At 37.0% G+C, this 19793-nt stretch overlaps 3 protein-coding genes across 4 annotated transcripts in view; 1 reads left to right on the top strand and 2 right to left on the bottom strand.

Annotated features, from left to right (window-relative positions):
* LOC134821544 (dynein light chain 2, cytoplasmic-like) overlaps nt 1-17632 on the bottom strand; it is a 68687-nt gene extending 51055 nt beyond the window's left edge. Inside the window, 1 exon segment of the mRNA XM_063832252.1 lies at nt 17623-17632. The gene's annotated coding sequence lies outside the window, so the exon portion shown is untranslated.
* Nucleotides 5659-10645, top strand: LOC134821543 (uncharacterized). Its single transcript, XM_063832250.1, has 11 exons — nt 5659-5747; nt 5985-6029; nt 6633-6749; nt 7108-7218; nt 7385-7487; nt 7735-7846; nt 8229-8320; nt 8534-8628; nt 8780-8881; nt 9039-9208; nt 9411-10645. The coding sequence occupies exons 1-11, from the start codon at nt 5723-5725 to the stop codon at nt 9498-9500; spliced, it is 1062 nt and encodes a 353-aa protein (XP_063688320.1). The 5' UTR covers nt 5659-5722; the 3' UTR covers nt 9501-10645.
* LOC134821542 (uncharacterized) lies at nt 11130-19272 on the bottom strand. 2 transcript variants are annotated; one of them, XM_063832248.1, is made up of 17 exons: nt 19170-19272; nt 18946-18990; nt 17636-17815; nt 17213-17500; nt 16976-17069; nt 16714-16774; nt 16424-16513; nt 16124-16265; nt 15795-15898; nt 15562-15655; nt 13409-13491; nt 13109-13232; nt 12799-12916; nt 12544-12628; nt 12334-12425; nt 11691-11792; nt 11130-11556 (listed from the first exon to the last, which is right to left on the bottom strand). In XM_063832248.1, exons 1-17 carry the CDS (start codon nt 19239-19241, stop codon nt 11462-11464), a joined length of 1869 nt encoding a protein of 622 aa, XP_063688318.1. In that variant the 5' UTR covers nt 19242-19272; the 3' UTR covers nt 11130-11461. The 2 variants fall into 2 exon arrangements, with proteins under 2 accessions (XP_063688318.1, XP_063688319.1); XM_063832249.1 differs by having other exon boundaries at nt 16424-16510.
* Nucleotides 19273-19793: the final 521 nt, after the last annotated feature.

Below are 19793 nucleotides of genomic sequence, written 5' to 3'. Positions count from 1 at the left end.
ACTCCACTACTGCGTCACTACTACGTCACTACTACGTCACTACTGAACAAGTGCTGGATTAAATAACTAACCACAGTTTGTAGAAGTAAACATAACCCTTTAGAACCCTTGCTAAATTCCAACAATAGGATTGTATAAATACAAAGAAAATATCTCCGCTAATTATTATGCTGTTCAGCAATTTGAATATAAGTGCTGTTATACAATGATCAAGTTTCTTTGTATTTTCTAAAATTGGTGATTATAGAAGAGTAATAGTAATCACACTGTCATAAAAGTGCGTGCGTAATTTAACGAACGTTCACTCGACCCGTATTGGAATTTAGGAAACCCTGTGTATGGATTCTGATTTGAGACAGTCCCCAAAAATAAAGTATTTGTTTCACTTGCTAAATACTTCTGTCTTGGTATATTTGTTGAAGAACAGCTTAGTAGCACATTTTTATTCTGGTACCTAGTCCATCGTCTTGCGATAAATGTTTTTGGAAGGAAACTGGTAAATCTCCATTGTGACGTACGTCGTACACGCTAGTCTCGGAGTGGACATGCTGGTAACTGACTCAATACTCAATACTAGCCCACCACTTCGAACTCTTGAGTCTTAAGTTCCCCTTACTATGTACTAGTAATACTAAGCTCTATCATGAGAACTTAACCAGGTTTTAAAGGGGCATTATTTACATAACTTTACAGCATGATCCAGCACACTTGTAAAAGATAATTAAACAAACCAGTGTTTACATAAACACCCTATTAGTAATTAGAGAACCTCAACAATCAACATGATAACCTTGTCATATTCAGCATACTCTACAACATAGTCTACGTAATGGTCTATCATTTTTCCCTACCCGCAATTATACTTGTGCACCCTACCATGATACAATAACGTACTGAAACGAAAAAATTATGATGGGTCCATACCCAGGCCTGCATATATTCATTATTCATGTAGTCCTGCAGGATCCACAATAAGCTAAAGTCAATGTAAGTGACGATTAGATTCATTGTGCTGACTAACACATTGGTTCAGTAAATGCATCAGCTAACTTTATGTTGCTCGCTCAGCTAAGTTATGAAACATGTGTTAGAGAATTTCTACCGTTCTGATATGGTATAATAGGTTGGCAGTGTCTGTGAGCTGTAGAGTTAACTTGTTTTTAGAACCCTCATCAGGAGTTAAGTAACGTGGTAGACAAAGAAACAGCTCTAAGTTATATACAAAACACGTGCAATATTATATCTGACTCCTTCATAAATATATCTCGGTTATAACTGCACGAATTTCGCAACTTTGTCCACTTATAAGTGATGTTGTTTGCGATACTTAGATGTTGTGATACTACGGACCAGATTGTTTTTTAATCACAGCGATATAATACAATAAGTTAAACGTTAGGTTTTAAAACAGTATCTATAACATTTTTAAACGTTATAATATAAGGTGGTGGTAGACTGATCAAGTTCCCAGCTCTCTCCAGTTTTGTAGAATTTCCGATCTCTTTGTTTTTATTTGTTTATTCTAATCTCATTGTTTTCTATTCAGAACTCTCTACAATCTACATTCATGGATCGAGTTCGTGGTGTTATTTCTAATTGTCATATATTGATGACGGCACCCATCCAGAAGAGACGTGAATTTGTTTTAAAAGCTGTTACCAATCACACTAAAATATGAATCTATCTTTAGCTTAAATTGCTTTTAAGTCAAAGATGAATATAGCCATCGCAGTTTGCACCTCCCTTGCTCTTATTTGAAACAACTCACGTCATCTCTCGATACGGTCAGCGTCATTAAAGCTATTGATCAGAACACATCTGTTATTGTTACCTTTCTTTGTAGAGTTGTAACCTTACAGCGGGGAAGGGCCCCTGAACAGCTGAATGAGCCTGTGAGAATAAGGATACCTAATATCGGACACGCTACTGGAGGGGAGGAGGATGTTTACTAGTTATCACCCCGTATAGAGTATCCGGGGGTTAGTGTTTAATGTCCGGTGTTATGATACGGGCAAGTAGAGTCATAACATGTGTTAGCATGTGTTAACTGGGTGAACTGGCGACCAATATTCGGTGATATTCTGTAATTCCGTTATTTGTTCACGGTCTTTGTTTTTCCTCTTCCTTTTGTTAGCTGTACTTAGTTCGTCGGGCTATTCTTCATAAATTTGTATGTTAGATCAGGAAATTGTGTTTTTTCTCCCTCGACGTCCTAAAGAGCTATATAAATAGTTATACTTATTATCGCATAGATTAAACTTATATCGAAGTTTGCGGCTTGTGACATGCCCCTCCCACTTATTAATTACATTTATATTTTTGTATTATGTCAAACCTCAAAACTTATGATAGTCTTTAATTAAACCAACATTTCCAATGATTATGTCATTATTTTATTAATTTCAATATATTTTGTAAGGATCCCGTTTTTTCTCTTATAAGTTCTAGAATAATCAAGTCAGGAGATAACTTAGTGTTATCATTATAGAATCAACGTTTATTTTCAATTTTAAAGTTGTTTTCAAATAAAAAGTTCCGCGAAAAAAAAACGCAGTATCTTTCCGTATTACACAAAAACAAATCCAATCTGCGAATGACCATAATATGCCAAGAACTGTCTTTGCAATTAATTATCTTACCAGTTGCTAATGAAACAAAGCCACTTTGTGGCGGGTATTGTACCGCTCAAAGTTACGTTTAATAAAACTTGTTGAGGTGTGAATCTTACTTAAATCAACGTGTGAAACACGCTTTTTTAGTTCGCGACTATATTGTTATTTTGGTATTTTTGTGAACAAATGTTGCCAAAAAGCATTTATTTTTAATAAGATTTTTTAATAATCTATTTTTTAATAAGATGTTGCACAGCTCCTAAGCTGTTTACAATCATGTTTTCAGCTGTATCAAGACTTTGGCCAAGTCGTCACATATCACGGTTTTATGATTATGAACTCGGAAATATCGATGACCTTGTCATTGGCGCACTTTAAGAGCTTTCGGCTCTAGTTTGCGAATGACAAGGTAACAGAATGTTCATAGTTGCAAAGCCTTTTGATCTCGCAATTTGAGAACTCTTCTTTTGCCGATTAAAAAGGAAACGTTGTATCTCTAAAACAAATTAAACAGCCACAAAGAGAGTTTCTTGAGCTAATATCGCATCTGGCTTAAATTTCAAAGCTAATTAACTTTTAATTTTCAATATTTATACTTTTAATTTTTGATATTGAATCGAGGATGACCGATGACACTATTTTGAGACTTTTTAGTACATAGATCATAATACAGTGTTAGTGCAACCAGGGGAGACTATATCTTTGGTGATATGTTAAGATGGCACTAAGATCATTTTAGTTGTGGCGTTTGCGGTTCCATTTGTACCACTAAATAAAATAAACAGATTCAACGAAGCTATGTGGTCATCGTCTTAATGGTATACTTGAAACAAAGAAGTGATTCATTGGAGCCACGGCTATCGCTGAATAGCGCCACATAGTTCAATAGATGATGATAAAATGAATAAATGACATAGCCACTGGGTGGAGTCACTGTCAATAGCATTGTACTATTGTGGAGTCATCTAAAATTCGATTGCGCAGATAGTGATACCGCGCGGAATTTGTTGCACCATCGAAAACTGCTCAAACCTCATATGACCCTTATTTCCGTCCTCGGGACCCTCGTTGCTAACCCTGCCGCCGCCCCTTTTCCACTGATTGGCTCACTGCCAACATATCTCCACTTGATTGGCTGATGCATCGTCTGTTAGATCTCATTCATTCGCCGGACGGCTGCGGGTAATCTCTGTAACCATCTAAATTAGAGCTTTACCCAGGTGTTCTTTGGTTTAGGACTCAACAGGTGGGTGGAAGCTGGCCATTCATTGGCTGGTTACTATCACAACCAACCAACCAGATAGCTGGTTTCTATGGGAACTTCATGATGATTGGTTGGTTGAATTTTCACAAGGTTCACGTAAAATAGACTGTGTGTTTTAATTCGCTGGGTTTACAAGTAGAGTTTAACTTTTAGTGTAGAGGTTTTATACAAGTTGCGACATTGCCATTCAGCTGACACCCAATTAGAGTTTTTACATCAGTTTTCTCCCTGTCTTGATTAGTCCGTCAAATGAGCGAGGCATCAAGTTTTCTCGTCTCAAGTCTCATTTAACTAACACATTCAGCTCAAATTATTCCATTTCCACGTATATATGCATACTGTCAGCCTATATAATTATTTGATATCATCAAACAGTTATCATAATGTTTTTACACGGTGTCCCTCGTCCACATTGAATTTATAACCTTTCTTTGATGATGAAGTGTTAAAAGCTCCGCTTCAAATTTTATTGTGTTTGAATTTACATACTCCATTTTAAGCATTTCAATGATATTTATTCAACTTCAAGCTGTTCCTCATACAGATACGGTTCAAAATTATTATGCGGTTCAACATTATGTTTTACAGCGAATGGAATTGTTAGGCATAGACATGAAACCGACATTAACAACGCGTGTCCTTCGTTTGGCTCTTTCTTAGTCAGTTTAAATCGTACTAACATCTTCTTGTTTTCCCCCTCTATTCATGTTTCGAATCATTCGACTCCTTTGAGTTATGTGTCAGTACTGAGCAGCAATATCATTAAAAGAAGATGATTGAAGTTTACTAGCTATTAATAGTTCTGACATCATTGGAGATCATTACGATAGGTTTATTATGTAATTGTAAGTGCTATCTTACATTGGGCTTTCAACCATTTTATCAAACTCACATTATGATTTTAAGTTAGACTAGTATAAAGATGAATGATTTAGGTGGGCCCCAGAATTATACTGCATACAATTACAAGGTCTCTCAATGAACCTGATTAAGCGGTCTGAAATCTTCCATCAAGAAAACCGTTTATATTGGAGCCGTTCCCATCTTAACCGGAATCAGTTTTGGGTCATTTTATACCCCTTTAATTTTACTCACTGTGAAGAAACAAAATTATCATGTTAATTTCGGACCCTCTCTCTCTCTCCTCCCTCCTGTGTGGTAGCTGACCGCGCCCTATTGGGGGTTCAGCTGTATTCCAAGCGTTTAGAATATTCTGATCACTAATTACAGCTACTAATCATGTATAATTTAGGTTACTAGTAAATCCTTAAGTCTCATTAATATCAAGAATTTGGTAATGAGCTTTCATTCTTCAAACAATTGTTTTAGTTTACTAAACGTCATTAATTTGGAGATCTAGAGTTTGCGAGACATACACTATAAGACCGGTGCCTCGTACCAAATTTCAATTGAATATAAGTCCTCGACAGAGATATTTCTGTGAGCAGATTGAGAAAATATCTTTGCAGAGGGTCACCCGGTATTTGGGTTTCTACTCCATGACTATCTTTCGTAACCGCTCGCCATTAATTTGCATTATCCAGATCACATAATTACTTGTAAATTATGAATCTTACTTCTTCCAGACAATATATACAAAGATGGCTAATTATTAGAAGTGTATCTGATCTAAAGATCGCTTCATTTGTTTCTTCTGATCCTCTATCTCTTCTATTGATTTTTCAGCCGATGTGATTGATATTTGAAAATTATCTGGCGGCTATCGAGATTTGCCTTTCAGATCTGAAAGTAGAACAATAAATTAAGCAGTGCCAATTTTCCAGTGAAAATGACTTGTAGTTGACAATGGAGAAGCAAAGACTTAAAGATGTGAACCCACCCTGATATGGAATCCCTCTTCTTTTTATTGAGTAAGTATCTGATAGGAATGCCCCATTCCTGTGATTCCTCTGAGATATTCTTTACAAACTTATATCTAAGGGCCCCCAATCCGATAATCTAAATTATAAATTTCAATGCTTGAAACTTACTTATTCTGTGATTTTTATCGTAACTATGACCTGAAATAAAAGCATAGAACCTTGATAATCGTGGTGAACTATAAAATTTTAAAAAATCTTAAAAAATTAATAATTTCTCATTTTCAGTGTGTTTTATGTGTGTGCTTGCTACAAATCCAGATTTTAAAAAAGGTTAGTCAACTAAACTATTACTTCTTTTAGCGTTTAGCATTTCTTTTACCGCCAAATTTTGTAAATACAAAGCCTCAGATTAAATGGATTTAATCTCACAGAATATTTCCCAACTTTAATTTGAAACAATAGTTTTACATTCATTTTATTCTCGAATCTTAAATATAAACATTTATCATCCAAATTATTAGCTTTATTAAACAATACAAACAAGGTTACATGGGGTTTTTAGTCTCACCTACTATAAGTATAGTTATAATACACGTACTACCTTATTGAACCTTATTTGGGCAGACATGATGTGGACGCTGAGTCCTCAAGCGCTCACGTAATGCCCGACCAAATAAATTCCGGTAAGGTAACGCATAGTACACAATATAACCAATCAGAGCACAATTCCCACAACACGTGACTCAAACTAACCAATCAGAGCACATTATCCACAACACGCGACACACACTAACCAATCATAGCACAATATCCACAACACGCGACCACACTAACCAATCAGAGCACAATATCCACAACACGCGACACACACTAACCAATCACAGCACAATATCCACAGCACGTGACACACACTAACACACACAATCACCTCAGCGAAGACCTGCTATGTTTCGGTTGGGTATAACATAGACTACTTGGGTAGTGAGAACATGACGGAGACAGGAGCAGGATGTCTCAACTGGCAGGACACTTCCTGGGCCTCCAGAGACTGTAAGTTTTACTTTTGTTTCACTTACTCCTGTTTCGACTTGGGTGAAAACTACGAGGAAATTTGTTTGCTCAGAATTGCTGTATTAGTATACTGTTATTAAATATCATGTAATATCTAACTTAAACAGTTAAACAAAGATTGACAAACCTTACCGTTATACATAAATTACATGTGTTCCATGACCCATGCGGATAGTGAACTAAACTGACAACGGAAACTTTATTGTGGCCCACCGCGTACCCACAAACTAAGGAACGCGTATATACGCTTTGTTTGTTATTACTTGAATTAATTAATTAATCTCTACTAATAACTGCGTATCTTGTCCACTCAAGTTAATCCCACATCAATAACCAGTTGACGGTACGATGGAGAACAACTTCTGTCGGAACCCCGACAAGGACATGAAAGGGCCTTGGTGTATAACGAGAAATGGCAGGAGACGATACTGCAACATTCCCAAATGTGGTAAGTTTAAAAAAATTAGAATACCAACCATTACGTGAGAAAATGTTTTGAGATTCCATTACATTGTCAATCCATATAAATTATAATATCACCTCATAAAGACCTAATTTTATCTCTTCAATTTCATGTGAACCTAAATTTGATTGTTCTAAAAGTTCCCTTTCAGCCTCATCAGCGATGTTTGATGGTACGGGAAACATAGAACACGATCTGTATAGTTTAAATAGTACCATGTCAGAAAATATATCCTTCGCTTTTTACACGAATCAGTAAGTAATATTTGTATACTTGTTTGCCATATTTATAATATCATCGACCTAAGCTGCACTATTAAATTCGAAAATAGAACCATCCACCTTCTGTGATGACAAAAAAAGTTAAAAGCTAAATGAATATTACTGGGGTTTAAAATCATTCTCTGTAGCCCCGATCATGATCATGATATTAGTTATAACTCGATTATGATTTTATCATGATTGCGGAATTATAACATAAATATAACATGACTGATTTTAGGCGGGGTCAGAATGACGCCACCCTCCTGACTGTAAACACTTGGAAGAGTGGCCAGCTGCTCGACATTAAGATCCAATCTGAGAAAGGTGTCAACGACGTCATAAAACTACAGGTTGGGATATTTAAGAGGTTCTTTTGCGATAGTCAAAACGCGACAACTAGCGCTGGATGGCGACAACTAGCGCTATCCAGCGCTAGTTGTCGCCATCCAGCGCTAGTTGTCGCTATCCAGCGCTGGATAACGCTGGCCAGCGCAAAATATATTTGTTCGATAATTGTCGCTATCCAGCGCTAGTTGTCGCCATCCAGCGCTAGTTGTCGCCATCCAGCGCTAGTTGTCGCGTTTTGACTATCGCAAAAGAACCATTTAAGATGTTCCCGAATTTTCGATCTTACGAAACGTCTGACTACATTTTTAAAGGTTTGCTGTGAATATAATGCATAATGTTGCTTTTAAATGTACCCCCTTATCTAACCCTTGTCTCTGTTCTCAGTGGAGATTCAGCCGAAACAATCCACAAGTTCTGGTAACATCTCGCCCAGATATGGCAGCCACTGGAGATATTGTCAGAGTACAAGTCATCAGGTAAACATTCTATACTCTCTTATTTTATCTTCTTATCTTGTTGAGTTGATAAGTTGATATATCAGGTGGTGGTTAAACTGAAGGTAGACTTGATTCAGCAACAGACATGATGCACATTTGTAACTCTTTTATTACAAATTATGCTTTAATGAAACAAATCTGTAAACAAATACCTGTTGCAATAACAATACCATTACGTTTGTTTCGTTACAGAGAAGGAAGAAATTTAACGATGAGAGTAAACGGAGAAGATTATTCAACAGTAATCAGAGAATCCGTAACATCAGACGGAATATTTGCAGCTCCAGGTGTGCAATTGTTTTATTATTTATACACCACGTTTTGGGGAAAGCAGCTGGACACCTAGTGGCTTAATCATATACAATACTGTAAAGTAATGAGTTTAATGAAAATATTGTGTGTGACTGACACGACTTGCTAATCACATCATCTCCTTAGAGAACATCTACATTGGAAAGTCTCCGTACGGAACAAATGGCTTCAGAGGGTGCATCTCAGACTTCAACTACAACGATGTCAGAACACTTGACATGGCCATGGGTATGTTTAATGCTGATCTGATATTGTAATTGTCATCATGTCCTCATGCGATCATCATTGTTTTTTTCCCCTCCATTTATCAATTTCTCAACAACTTCCTTCTTGAACCCCCTTTTTTTGAACCCTGTCTAATCTCTGTAACGCTGCTCCAACTCAGGTTCTCGCCCTAAGCCAAAAGACGAGCGTATAGCGATCAGTAGAGGTGTTTGGGAGGGGTGTTTGCTGATACCCCCCTCTGACTGGGCTCCCCCACCACTTCTACCCACTGAGATTCCTAATGTGGTGGACGTTAACGAAATTACCGTTACCGTCAACGCTCGCCTCAATGTAAGCACACAGCCACACAATCATTTAAGTTTGACCGTGCAAGATTTAAATCTGCCGTTCAAAATTTAAACGTTCATTTATACCTCTTGTTAGTATTACTCCAGATCACAACGATCAATTTCTGAAGAAACACAGTAATTAATCAAGTAAACGTCTATCAATTAGTTGTTATTTAACCAACTAACAACTCACATCCTTTCAGGGCAACAACACGCAAAACAGTGGAACTACCACCAGCTCCTCTCTCCTCGTCCTGATAATCACAATGTTTATATCTCTGCAGTATGGTTAGCACGCCTCCTCTCCACTTTCTCTTTCTCACCTTACTCTGCACCCGGAGTATTTTAAACTATCAAACAATTAGCAAACAATTGCACAATTAGGAAACTAATTGCACAATTAGCAACTGATTGCACAATTAGCAACTAATTGCACTAGTTGTGTGATCATTGGCCGTGGCCAGTTTTAGTTGATGACGCGCGTTTGACTGAGGAGCTATATTGAGATGTCGTGTGCGGCTAGGTGAACCAGCCTGGCAGTCTGCCATGCCAGCAGCCTGGCAGCTTGGCAGCCAGCTTAGGAATAGATGCTCATATCCTGGTCATCTTATTTACAAATGAGATGAATTCTACTAAAATAGATTTACGTATTTTTACTTTTTCGGTGGAACCAAATGGCAGGTTCACAATGGAAATGCAAGGAGCAATTCATTTACTAGCATCAGAACATCCATTATACGTCCGTGGGACTGATTTAAACTGTTCTAGATGCTTGCAGAACAACGAGAAAATGATATTAGAATTAGGGTCTGTTAACATTACTTAGGAAAACATCATACTTATCGATTAATCAGATGTTTTTAAAACCTTAGAGAAACAACAATGTATCCAAGTTTTTAATGTAGTGTTTTATTTTCTAAAAAGAAGCAAGAATTAAGCGGACCTCATGAATTTCTAACTTTACTTTTGTTTTTATATCTTTTGACGAATGAATATGCTAATATCAATAATAAGGCTATAATTGTAGCTCTGTAATAGCCATTTAATTTAGATAATGTCGTAAACTTCTTATTTGATAAATATTTGAGTTATTACAATAACGGTAAAATTAGCCCAGTCAGGGCTCAGTTGATGCATTGTTGAATTAATGGTTCTGTCGTCAGGGAGTTAAAACACACGTGGTTTGCCACGTTATTACACACGTTGTTTGCCACGTGTCAGTGCACTTCCAGTATTTTGATTGGTCAAATTTAATGGAGTTGCTTGTTTTGAACTCCTGCCCGATGCCCCAGTTACAGGACCTATCTGTCCATTTTCCAGTTATTTGTTAGATTTTGATTTGAAAGCACGGTCATAACGTTCTTTAACTGTTTCTTTTTTTTGGTAGACTATATCCAAGATCACCCTGTCTCTAGTTTTTCATGATTTTTATTTGTTATTTAATTTGTAATCGTTTGCCTCATTGTTCTAATATTTTTACGTGATAAAATTATGCGATATACAGCTCAAAGTGACAAAAATGTTGAGTATATCACATCAAAATTGTATTCGAATTTTTTGGGCCGGGTGGTGTAGTGGTATTTCACTCGCCTCCCAAGCGGAAGACCGGGGTTCAAACCCCGTCTGAGGCAGGCAGGCCAGGTCACCAAGCTGTGATTGGTACAGGATTTATCCTGGTAATTATGCTCGGAGGATATCAGTGACGCGATTCCCACTACAGTGTAAGCTGCAGTGTAGCTGTAATAGTCTACCGCCATTCGGAATGAGTGTGAACTTGCTTACCAGGCAATCATGATTTCCGCTTGGTACTCATCAGGTCTCTAAGAAAGCCAACAGTGTGCTGATATGCACTGTCATATGTACTTCCTAGAAGCAGCACACGGCCCATTTCGGACTTGCACGAGTTATAATTATTCGAATTAGACTTAAAATCTATCAAATATAAGTATACCTAATTATCAGATCTGCTCCATAAGTCAAAATTTAATAGCATAATTAAGTAAGTAAAAGATACAAGTTTTAAAAATCCGAATTTTAACCAAGTTTTTCAAAACGTGAGGAGAGTCCGTAACTCATTACTCAAAGTCAATATGGTGTTCTTGATACTTTAACATGTCAACAGCATCTAGGTTCCGACTATAAATCATGGCCAATGAAAGATTTCGGTAGAGATTATTTTAAGGATGTCAGAGAAGTTTCTAGATTCGTTGCAGCTGTTAGTAACAATTAACTAAATAATCAGTTAGTAACATTTCTACGTGGTCATCACAAGAACCGAGCTTCGTCTACTTTTAGGGGTGATAGCGCCTGATTTCAGAGCATCATTTTCTTTGCCACTGTTGACGTTCTCTGAGTGGGAAAATAGGATTAGCAGAATTAATGACGGTTAATGACGAGTTAATGACGATTAAAATGATTAGTAAAGTAGATTTACAGAGCCCAAAATCAGATTCCTTAGATCCATGGACTATCAGACTACTCACGGAGGAATCCCTTTAAGTTGCCGCTAGAGGAGCTGCTTTGTTGTTGGGCAGATGAACTGGAAGCTCCTCCGCCTCCTCCAGTTCCTCCGCCTCCTCCTCTTGCTGGGAATAAAGTATGTTAACAAGCTCATTATTTGACTGACCCATATAAGTGGAATGGTCACCATGAGTGAACATAGGGTTATTTTACGCGTTACCACTAAGTTACCACTGTTAGAGTTACCACTGTTAGAGTTACCACTGTTAGAGTTACCACTGTTAGAGTTACCACTGTTAGAGTTACCACTGTTAGAGTTACCACTGTTACAGTTACCACTGTTACAGTTACCACTGTTACAGTTACCACTGTTACAGTTACCACTGTTACAGTTACCACTGTTACAGTTACCACTGTTACAGTTACCACTGTTACAGTTACCACTGTTACAGTTACCACTGTTACAGTTACCACTGTTACAGTTACCACTGTTACAGTTACCACTGTTACAGTTACCACTGTTACAGTTACCACTGTTACAGTTACCACTGTTACAGTTACCACTGTTACAGTTACCACTGTTACAGTTACCACTGTTACAGTTACCACTGTTACAGTTACCACTGTTACAGTTACCACTGTATCACTGTTACAGTTATCTTTTACCTGATTCAGTTGTGGCCACCTCTGTTACTGTTATCTCCTCAATGTTGTTAGTACTAACTCTCCGCTTACTTGAACTAGGTAGTTCGCTCAATCTACGGAGAATTTGTGAGATTCAAAAAGAGGTCGAATGAACAATGGATTTCTGTAGCATGATTTTAAAAAACAAACAGATATGAGTGAAATTAAAACAAAGTTATTAAAGATTATTACTGTCGTAAAACTTTCTCCAATCCTTCTAACTTGTCTCTCAATCTTTGTAGATCACTTTTGTTGTTGTCTCGTTCATTTTTCAAACCTGAGTTAAAATCAATAACATTATTTTACTGTTTATTTTTCTTCCGGTTTAGTGGAAGGCATCGTGTAAGTGAAAATAACGAGGTGACCCCCATAAAATGCCAACCTATCAGTACTGTTACAGTTCTGATACTACATTTGAGGCTCTGCCGAGCAGCTGCAAGCACCTACCATCTATCAAGTCTCGTTGTCTGTCCAATTGTGGTTCTAGTTTGTTTATTTGCTTGTCAAAGTCTTTTATAGCAGTTGAAATATCAGAGTTCATCCTGTCAACTTTTGAGTTTTGTTCCTGTAACGGAGACGGATCGAAATCGAACGTGAGAGCTTCGTTCAGAAATATAACTATAAATAGAAATCGCTGATAGTTCTCAAAATCAGTGATCCTGCGGTTATACTGTTATAATATGTAGTATTAAGTTTACGGTTAATCGGGTTTTTTTCTTCTTTTTCTATTCGGTAAAATGTAAGAATTTTGACAAACCTGAATAGACCTCGCCAGACTATCGAGTCTATCTGTTAGCTTATCCGTTCGTCTGTCAGAGTCGGATTTATTTTGCTCTAACTTCTTCAGTGCGTTCTCAATATCCTGCAGCTTTTGAAGGAACCTACAAATAATTGATTTGGGTCAATTGATCTATATTAATACGATATTCGTACCTGGCAGATAACTTTGATCTCTTGGCATGATCAAGCTTGGCTCGTTTATCGTGTTTGAACGCAAACGATCAATAAAACCACCAATACTCCAATAGATAAGAAACTGATAAGAAGGAGAGCTAACTGATTTCTAGCAGTGGTCTCCTCATCACAGTGCTGACGAAGAGTATCTTCTGCTTCACTCAGCCTCTCACGTTGCACGTCTACCTGGTGGAGAAGAGTAGGGAGTGGGATATCTTATCAGCAATAATAAATAATTTGAACAGTTAGCATCTAAGCATTCTTTTCTTTTATTCATATATGATATTTTACCAAAACCCATATTCATGGGTAGAGTGGACCGCTGCCAGTGTCTCTCTTTCCCAAACAAAAGGAAATGATATTAATTTGATTGACCGTTCTCAAATGCAAAATGATACCGAGAATGAAATCGGTCGCTCGCTTTTTCCACTGGCAGCGGTCCACTCTACCCATGAATATGGGTTTTGGTAAAATATCATCTCTTTTTGATTATAATGTCAGGGTACTTTATAAAGTCGAAATATAAACTGATATCTTCATTAATTAATAAGGAGGAAGTTTCAACGATTTCGAAATTTTCCTTTAAAAACATTTCCTTGTGTTTAGGTAAGCATATCGGTCGATCACTGACTGAATATGCCACCTAATACTCATTCAAGTTGGCATTAAATTCATATATAATGACATTAAACTGTCGTGGCAAAGCAGAATTTGTTGGAAATCACGAATGAGCAAAATTCTCACCTTTCGCACGTGCAAACTTTGAGCGGACGTTGCGTGCGCATCCAATATTGAATCGCCGTAAATTTTTTCATGTAATTGTTTTATATATAGCTTGATAAGCATGCAAAGTTTCAAAGTATTTCAAGAAGAACTGTAATCACAACGGCACTCTAAAGTTGACAGAAAATGACGAAAACAGCAATTTTCAGTGATTTTAGCAATTTTCTATCAATTTGGGCGTGTCCCCACGTGTGCAACTTTTCGATTTTCAACTTCAAAACTAGCCTAATGCACAATTTATACCTATAGGAAGCAGAACTGAGCTCCTCAACTCAAGGCATGGCCCAACACCAGAGAATACTAAATCGCAAAATTGACGTTTTTATAAAATAATTCTTCAAAAAAGCACAAACTTCAATCACGAATATCTTTATGAAGGAGCAAGCTAGAAAAACTTTCCGGTAGATTTTCAGAATGCTTGAACAATTATCTAAGATAAAAATCTCCTCAGATTTTGAATAAAATTACTCCTTAATGGTTTAAAATTAATTTTAAAAGTTATTACTTTGTCAAAAATCAAGTTTTAAAAACGGTTAACTTGATGACGTCATCAAGGGGTGTTTATGACGTCAAATAATTTTTTTATACAATGTAAACTAAAGTGTAAACAATTATTTGCAAGACCTGTGGTCGGAAATGGCTTTATCTTTTATACTTTTGAATCTATGGACAATTAAATACAGGCTACAATTGACTGGCAAAGCGTCTATCCCTGAATATGTATGTATATATATATATATATATATATCACGACAATCTGTCGTAAAACAGGGGTTCTAGAAAACCCATTTCCCGATACTCCTGAAACCTGAAACTTTTTTTGCAGTCGATTTGATCAACGTCTAGACGCCCTGAAAAATTTCAGATCTCTAACTCAATTTTAACATGGTTTTTAAGGCACCTGAATATGGCGATTTTGGGTTTTTTACCGAATTTCGTATAACAGTGCTGGCGAGTATTTTATGCAAATTTCTTAAAAATCTCAACATAACTATTTTTTATTCCTGTCATCTTTGACATCAAATTAGAATGTTTTGAACTAAAAATAATTCTGCTTAACGACTTCCGATGAGTCTTAATGCCTGGAAAACTCCTGCCGGAGGCGGCGGCCTTCGGCCGCCGCCTCCGGCCGGAGTGCACGCTTCGCGTGCACAAAAGAGGCTTGTAACGTGTACCAAAGGGGGTATAATAGTAAAGGGGGTATAATAGTAAAGGGGGTATAATAGTAAATGGGGAACATAGTATACCCACAATAAATGCAACGGTCGTGCTTGCCAGCACTGTGATCATCGATTAGATATTTTCATTTTGCGGTTTCTGTTTCATTATTTCTGATAACAGGTTCCAAGCAACCCCTAAGTCCCAGATAAGAATAAAAAACGCTGTGGTACGGCAGATTCTATGGAAAAATTCATTGTAAAATTGTTACTCTAAATAATTGGAACTTTGGATACTGAATGATGGTGTACTTACGATGTTATCGAGGTTATTCATGGTTGCCATTTTCATTGTGATGTTCTGCAGCTCCTGCTTTATGAACTCATGGACTTCGCTTATATCCTTCAACCTTCGGAAAATTGAATTAAACAGTATTCCTTGCAACAATATCTTGGATGTCAATTTGGGGTTTTTCAATTTTCTTTATGTCAAGACAATGGTTCAAGAGATCGATAAATAGAATTTAAATTTAAAATATAAAATAGAACCTCTGAAAGAAGTCTGAATCAATCTTTCCACCATTGGATATAAGATCTTTGAGATTTTTAATGTCGTTGCAGAGACCATTGATGTTGTTTTCGTTGTTTTGTACCTTTGAAAAGTTGTGTCATTACTTAAACATCTAATAGTTATATTATATTAACTAGAGATATAACCACATAACTTTAATCCTTGATATTATTGATGTTCATAATGCTGGTTATTTCTGGGTTGATAATTTTGATTTTAAAATTCGGTCTCATGGTAATCACTGAATGTCCAAATCAAATTATTCACTGTTTCAAGTTTACATCAAGCTGAAGAAGGGTCCACTTACTCGATTGATGATGTTGTTTGAGTTGATGTCTCCCTTGTCACATTTCTCATTTATTTGATTCATCCGGTCGTTGAGCGCCTCTGCAGTGGCCAACAGTTGGTTTTTAATATCTTCAATGCCGTCCATCAGCTTTCCTAGTGGCCTGAGGAAAATTTAATTTACATATTAATTTATCCGGCCATATTATATGTATATTAAATAGTCCATATTATAAATAGACTCAATTATGGCATCACAAAATTCTTTAAAAAAAAACTCACAAAAATATGCGCAATAACTTTTCTCAAATCAAAAACTAACTCGTTGTCAGGATCTTCAAGTTTTTTGACACGTTCCTTGAGGGCAGAAATCTCATCGTCTGGTAGATCCTCTGATATTAACCCTGGGCTGCTGACGATAGAGCTGTTAGTTGGTGGGAGTTACATTTATATACAGTTTCATGACATTCTCTTTGTCATTGTGAAATCATCCATTGACAAATGACAGACTGACAGAGTGGCAGGGATATATATATAATACCGAAAAATCTACAAAACCGAAGAATTATTTAAGATTTGAGCGACACATTAAAACGTGTCTGGTTAACTTACTCCTGCAGGACGTAGAGAGGTGATTTGGGTCTGCAGCAGGGTGTGTGTTGTTGACAAGGAGCTGAAATGGAGCCACTCCTTTAGTAATTCAGATAGCACTAATACCATGTAACACAATGAAATTAGCGGTCACGATCAATGTTTTCTGAGTGATGTGATAATATAATCTTGGGTAGTTTTATCTAGAATTTAAAAGTCAATATCGTAAGAGTTAATAAATAAGTTAATAAGTAAGTAAATAAGTTTACAAAAATTCCATTACCTTGTTGCTGACAACCATGATTCTGTGGACCTACCCATACAGGCTCTGGTTCCTTCTCTTTTGGCATCATACAGTTACAACTGTGTAAAGGGCACTGAAATAAGGAACTTTGGTGAATAGCATATGGGGGAAGGGGGGGGGGGGGGGGGTGAAAATTGTTCAAAAAGTGATTACGTAATATGTGAACGATCCCCCTAAGCCATAAATCACAATGTCTCTAAAACATATAAACTGTACCTTAGATTGTCCACAAGTTGTAGGTTTAGAAGCTGGCGCTGTATCAGTGTTCTGAGTGCAGCCAGTACTGCAGTGGTGTGAACAAGGAGCTACTAACTGGACAGGTGAAGCAACTCGCACATGCTGCACTGGAGAAGCAACTCGCACATGCTGCACTGGAGAAGCAACTCGCACATGCTGCACTGGAGAAGCAACTCGAACATGCTGCACTGGAGATGCTGTCCTAACATGCTGCACTGGAGAGGCAACATGAACCGTTTCTACCGGTGATGCAATTCGAACGTTTTTCTGTGAAGTAGTTTTTTAGATATTGTGACAACCAATAATATACTTATCAACTCATCAAATGAACTAAAAAGGCCTTTACTCTATAGTCTGCCTCAGAATTTATCCTAAATCCTTCAAATCTACAAATTATTTCACCTGAGCCGGCTGAACAAGCAGGACATTGTCCGAACCGTTACAATGACAATGAGCATTACTAGCACATCTGTTACAACCATGCTGTTGGGACTGTTTTGCTATCTCTTTCTGCTGTTTTGCCATGCTCTTCATCATCTCAGCCATGTTCCAGCTTAGTTGCTCTAAGCTCTCCTGGATCTCCTGGGAGAAAGAGAGAGAGCTTGTCAAACTAATTATCCCGGGAGTATGATCGGTGATAGATCCAAGAGCATATCCTGAGGGACCTACCACCTTATATTGTACAAATTACAAAATAGATGATGAGTTTACACGCTCAACAAGATTTCAATCTGAAAAATAAAAAAAGTAATTTCGATGTGGTATAAGTGCTTAGCAGCGAATCAAACAGCACCACGTCCACATATGGAGCTGCAATTAAATGTAGGAACGATATAGCTTTGCAATCGCGCAATAGCACGGTCACTATAATAGAAGACAAACAAATTCCACTGACGTCTTCATCGACAGCAGTCATTCAATAAGAACTTGAATATGCAGCTATACGTTTAAAAACTATATTGTACTTCTCTTACAGCGCGTCTCTCCGACCGGTAACTAAACTCTTCCTCAGCTACTGTCTCAGACGTCTCAAAAGACTCATAACTCTCTTTATTCATCGTATGACGTCCGGAGGACATCACTTCATTCTCCACTTCAGCAAACAACTACAACTCTATATGAAAACAGGCTAATTGTGGAGCTCTAAAGCAAAGTAGTGGTAATTTAAAACTAGAAAAATGCCAATTCGATCACAAAAATACTTTGTGAGGCATACAAATCAACCAAATAGCTGCAAGCCCATTTAGAGGTTACGTGTTTGGCTTACCCAATTCACATTTACTTTCGCGTTGATCGTAGTTCGTTATCTAATATATGATGGACATATTATTAATTATTATCAATACACATTATCTTTAATATGGAGGGGTCAATGTTGTCATATCATTAATTACATCAATCAAAAAATGAATGCAGACGATTAAAAACCATTTGTAATGTTAAAAGCGAACTGAACCAGAATTATAAATGTAAACGGTGTGATCGATTATTTTTATAATCATATTTATATAAACATTATTACGAAAGAATGGCTGCTGGGTAAGGTATGAAAATAAAGTTACAGTGGAGGACGGAGAAAAAATGTTAAAAGAAGGTTTGAGCCGCACACGATGATGCTGATTGTAAGTACCATGGTTGGCAGTTACTTATAATAAATAACCAACATCAACGTTATTAAATAACAGGACTCCAGCCTGTTTAAAGAAACTTACAATTATTTCTTCGATATCGTCTTGTTGTACTACACTCTTTTTAATCTGAAACAATCGGAACATGTACTCGATTATCAATATGGTCAACGATCGATAAGTATTAATATAGTTCATTATGCAATATCTGAATATCGGCTCCTTTTTCTTAAAGCTTTAAAGGTTAGCCAAAAATAATTCTATTGATTTATTTTAAAAGGAAACTTCTTGTACAAAAAAGGACTAACGGCTTCAGGGGCGGGTTCTTTCTTTCCACCGAGAATTTTTTTCCAGTAGGCGTTCATATCCGCCTTGGACATGGCTAAAACCGTGAAAAATCTCTCTCTCTGTCGAGCTATTTATACTATTAGTTTATTCTTTTAAATTCATAGGCTATTAACCTAGTATATAATAGTATAAAATCTATCTACTGAGGACTGAGATTATTATATTAAGTATACCGAAATAATTTAAAGACACGGTGAAATGGCAATCACTCAAAGTTCGGAATGAAATTATCCAAAGCGAGAGAAAGATAGAAGATTGTACAAAACACACTGACAAGCAGAGAATTGTATAGCGTTTCCTGGTTGGTGCAGGGGCCAACACTGTTGTCCTGCTCAGCTCAGCTCACACTCTTACAAACTGTTCAGTGTCCTGAAAAGCATCGCGCATTCCTCTAGGTCCACGTGTCTCGTAAGGTAGTGCAATTCCGCGCATGTTTAGATTTTGTATATGCTGCAAATTTGGAGACAAAAATACCACAATCGGGCTGACCAATTCGCAAAAATGTGCACCCTTTAGGCAATTTCAGGTTGGATTATTCAACAGCGTAGTATAACTTTGCTTTACAAGATTGTTGAGTTTAGCAC

The sequence above is a fragment of the Bolinopsis microptera genome, chromosome 10 (genome assembly GCF_026151205.1).
Source record: "Bolinopsis microptera isolate Bmic1 chromosome 10, MBARI_Bmic_1.0, whole genome shotgun sequence".
Classification (NCBI taxonomy): Eukaryota; Metazoa; Ctenophora; class Tentaculata; order Lobata; family Bolinopsidae; genus Bolinopsis; species Bolinopsis microptera.
Note: the sequence above shows the minus strand (reverse complement) of the source record. Positions and strands in the feature narration are given on the sequence as shown.

Coding starts and splice junctions, on each gene's coding strand:
- LOC134821543 (XM_063832250.1), top strand. CDS start 5,723: ATGGAATCCCTCTTCTTTTTATTGA. Junction 7,847..8,228: donor ACGACGTCATAAAACTACAG/GTTGGGATATTT, acceptor CTCTGTTCTCAG/TGGAGATTCAGCCGAAACAA. Junction 8,882..9,038: donor AACACTTGACATGGCCATGG/GTATGTTTAATG, acceptor GCTCCAACTCAG/GTTCTCGCCCTAAGCCAAAA.
- LOC134821542 (XM_063832248.1), bottom strand. CDS start 19,241: ATGTCCAAGGCGGATATGAACGCCTACTGGAAAAAAATTCTCGGTGGA. Junction 12,917..13,108: donor GTCTGGCGAGGTCTATTCAG/GTTTGTCAAAAT, acceptor TCTCCGTTACAG/GAACAAAACTCAAAAGTTGA. Junction 12,426..12,543: donor TTGGAGAAAGTTTTACGACA/GTAATAATCTTT, acceptor AATTCTCCGTAG/ATTGAGCGAACTACCTAGTT.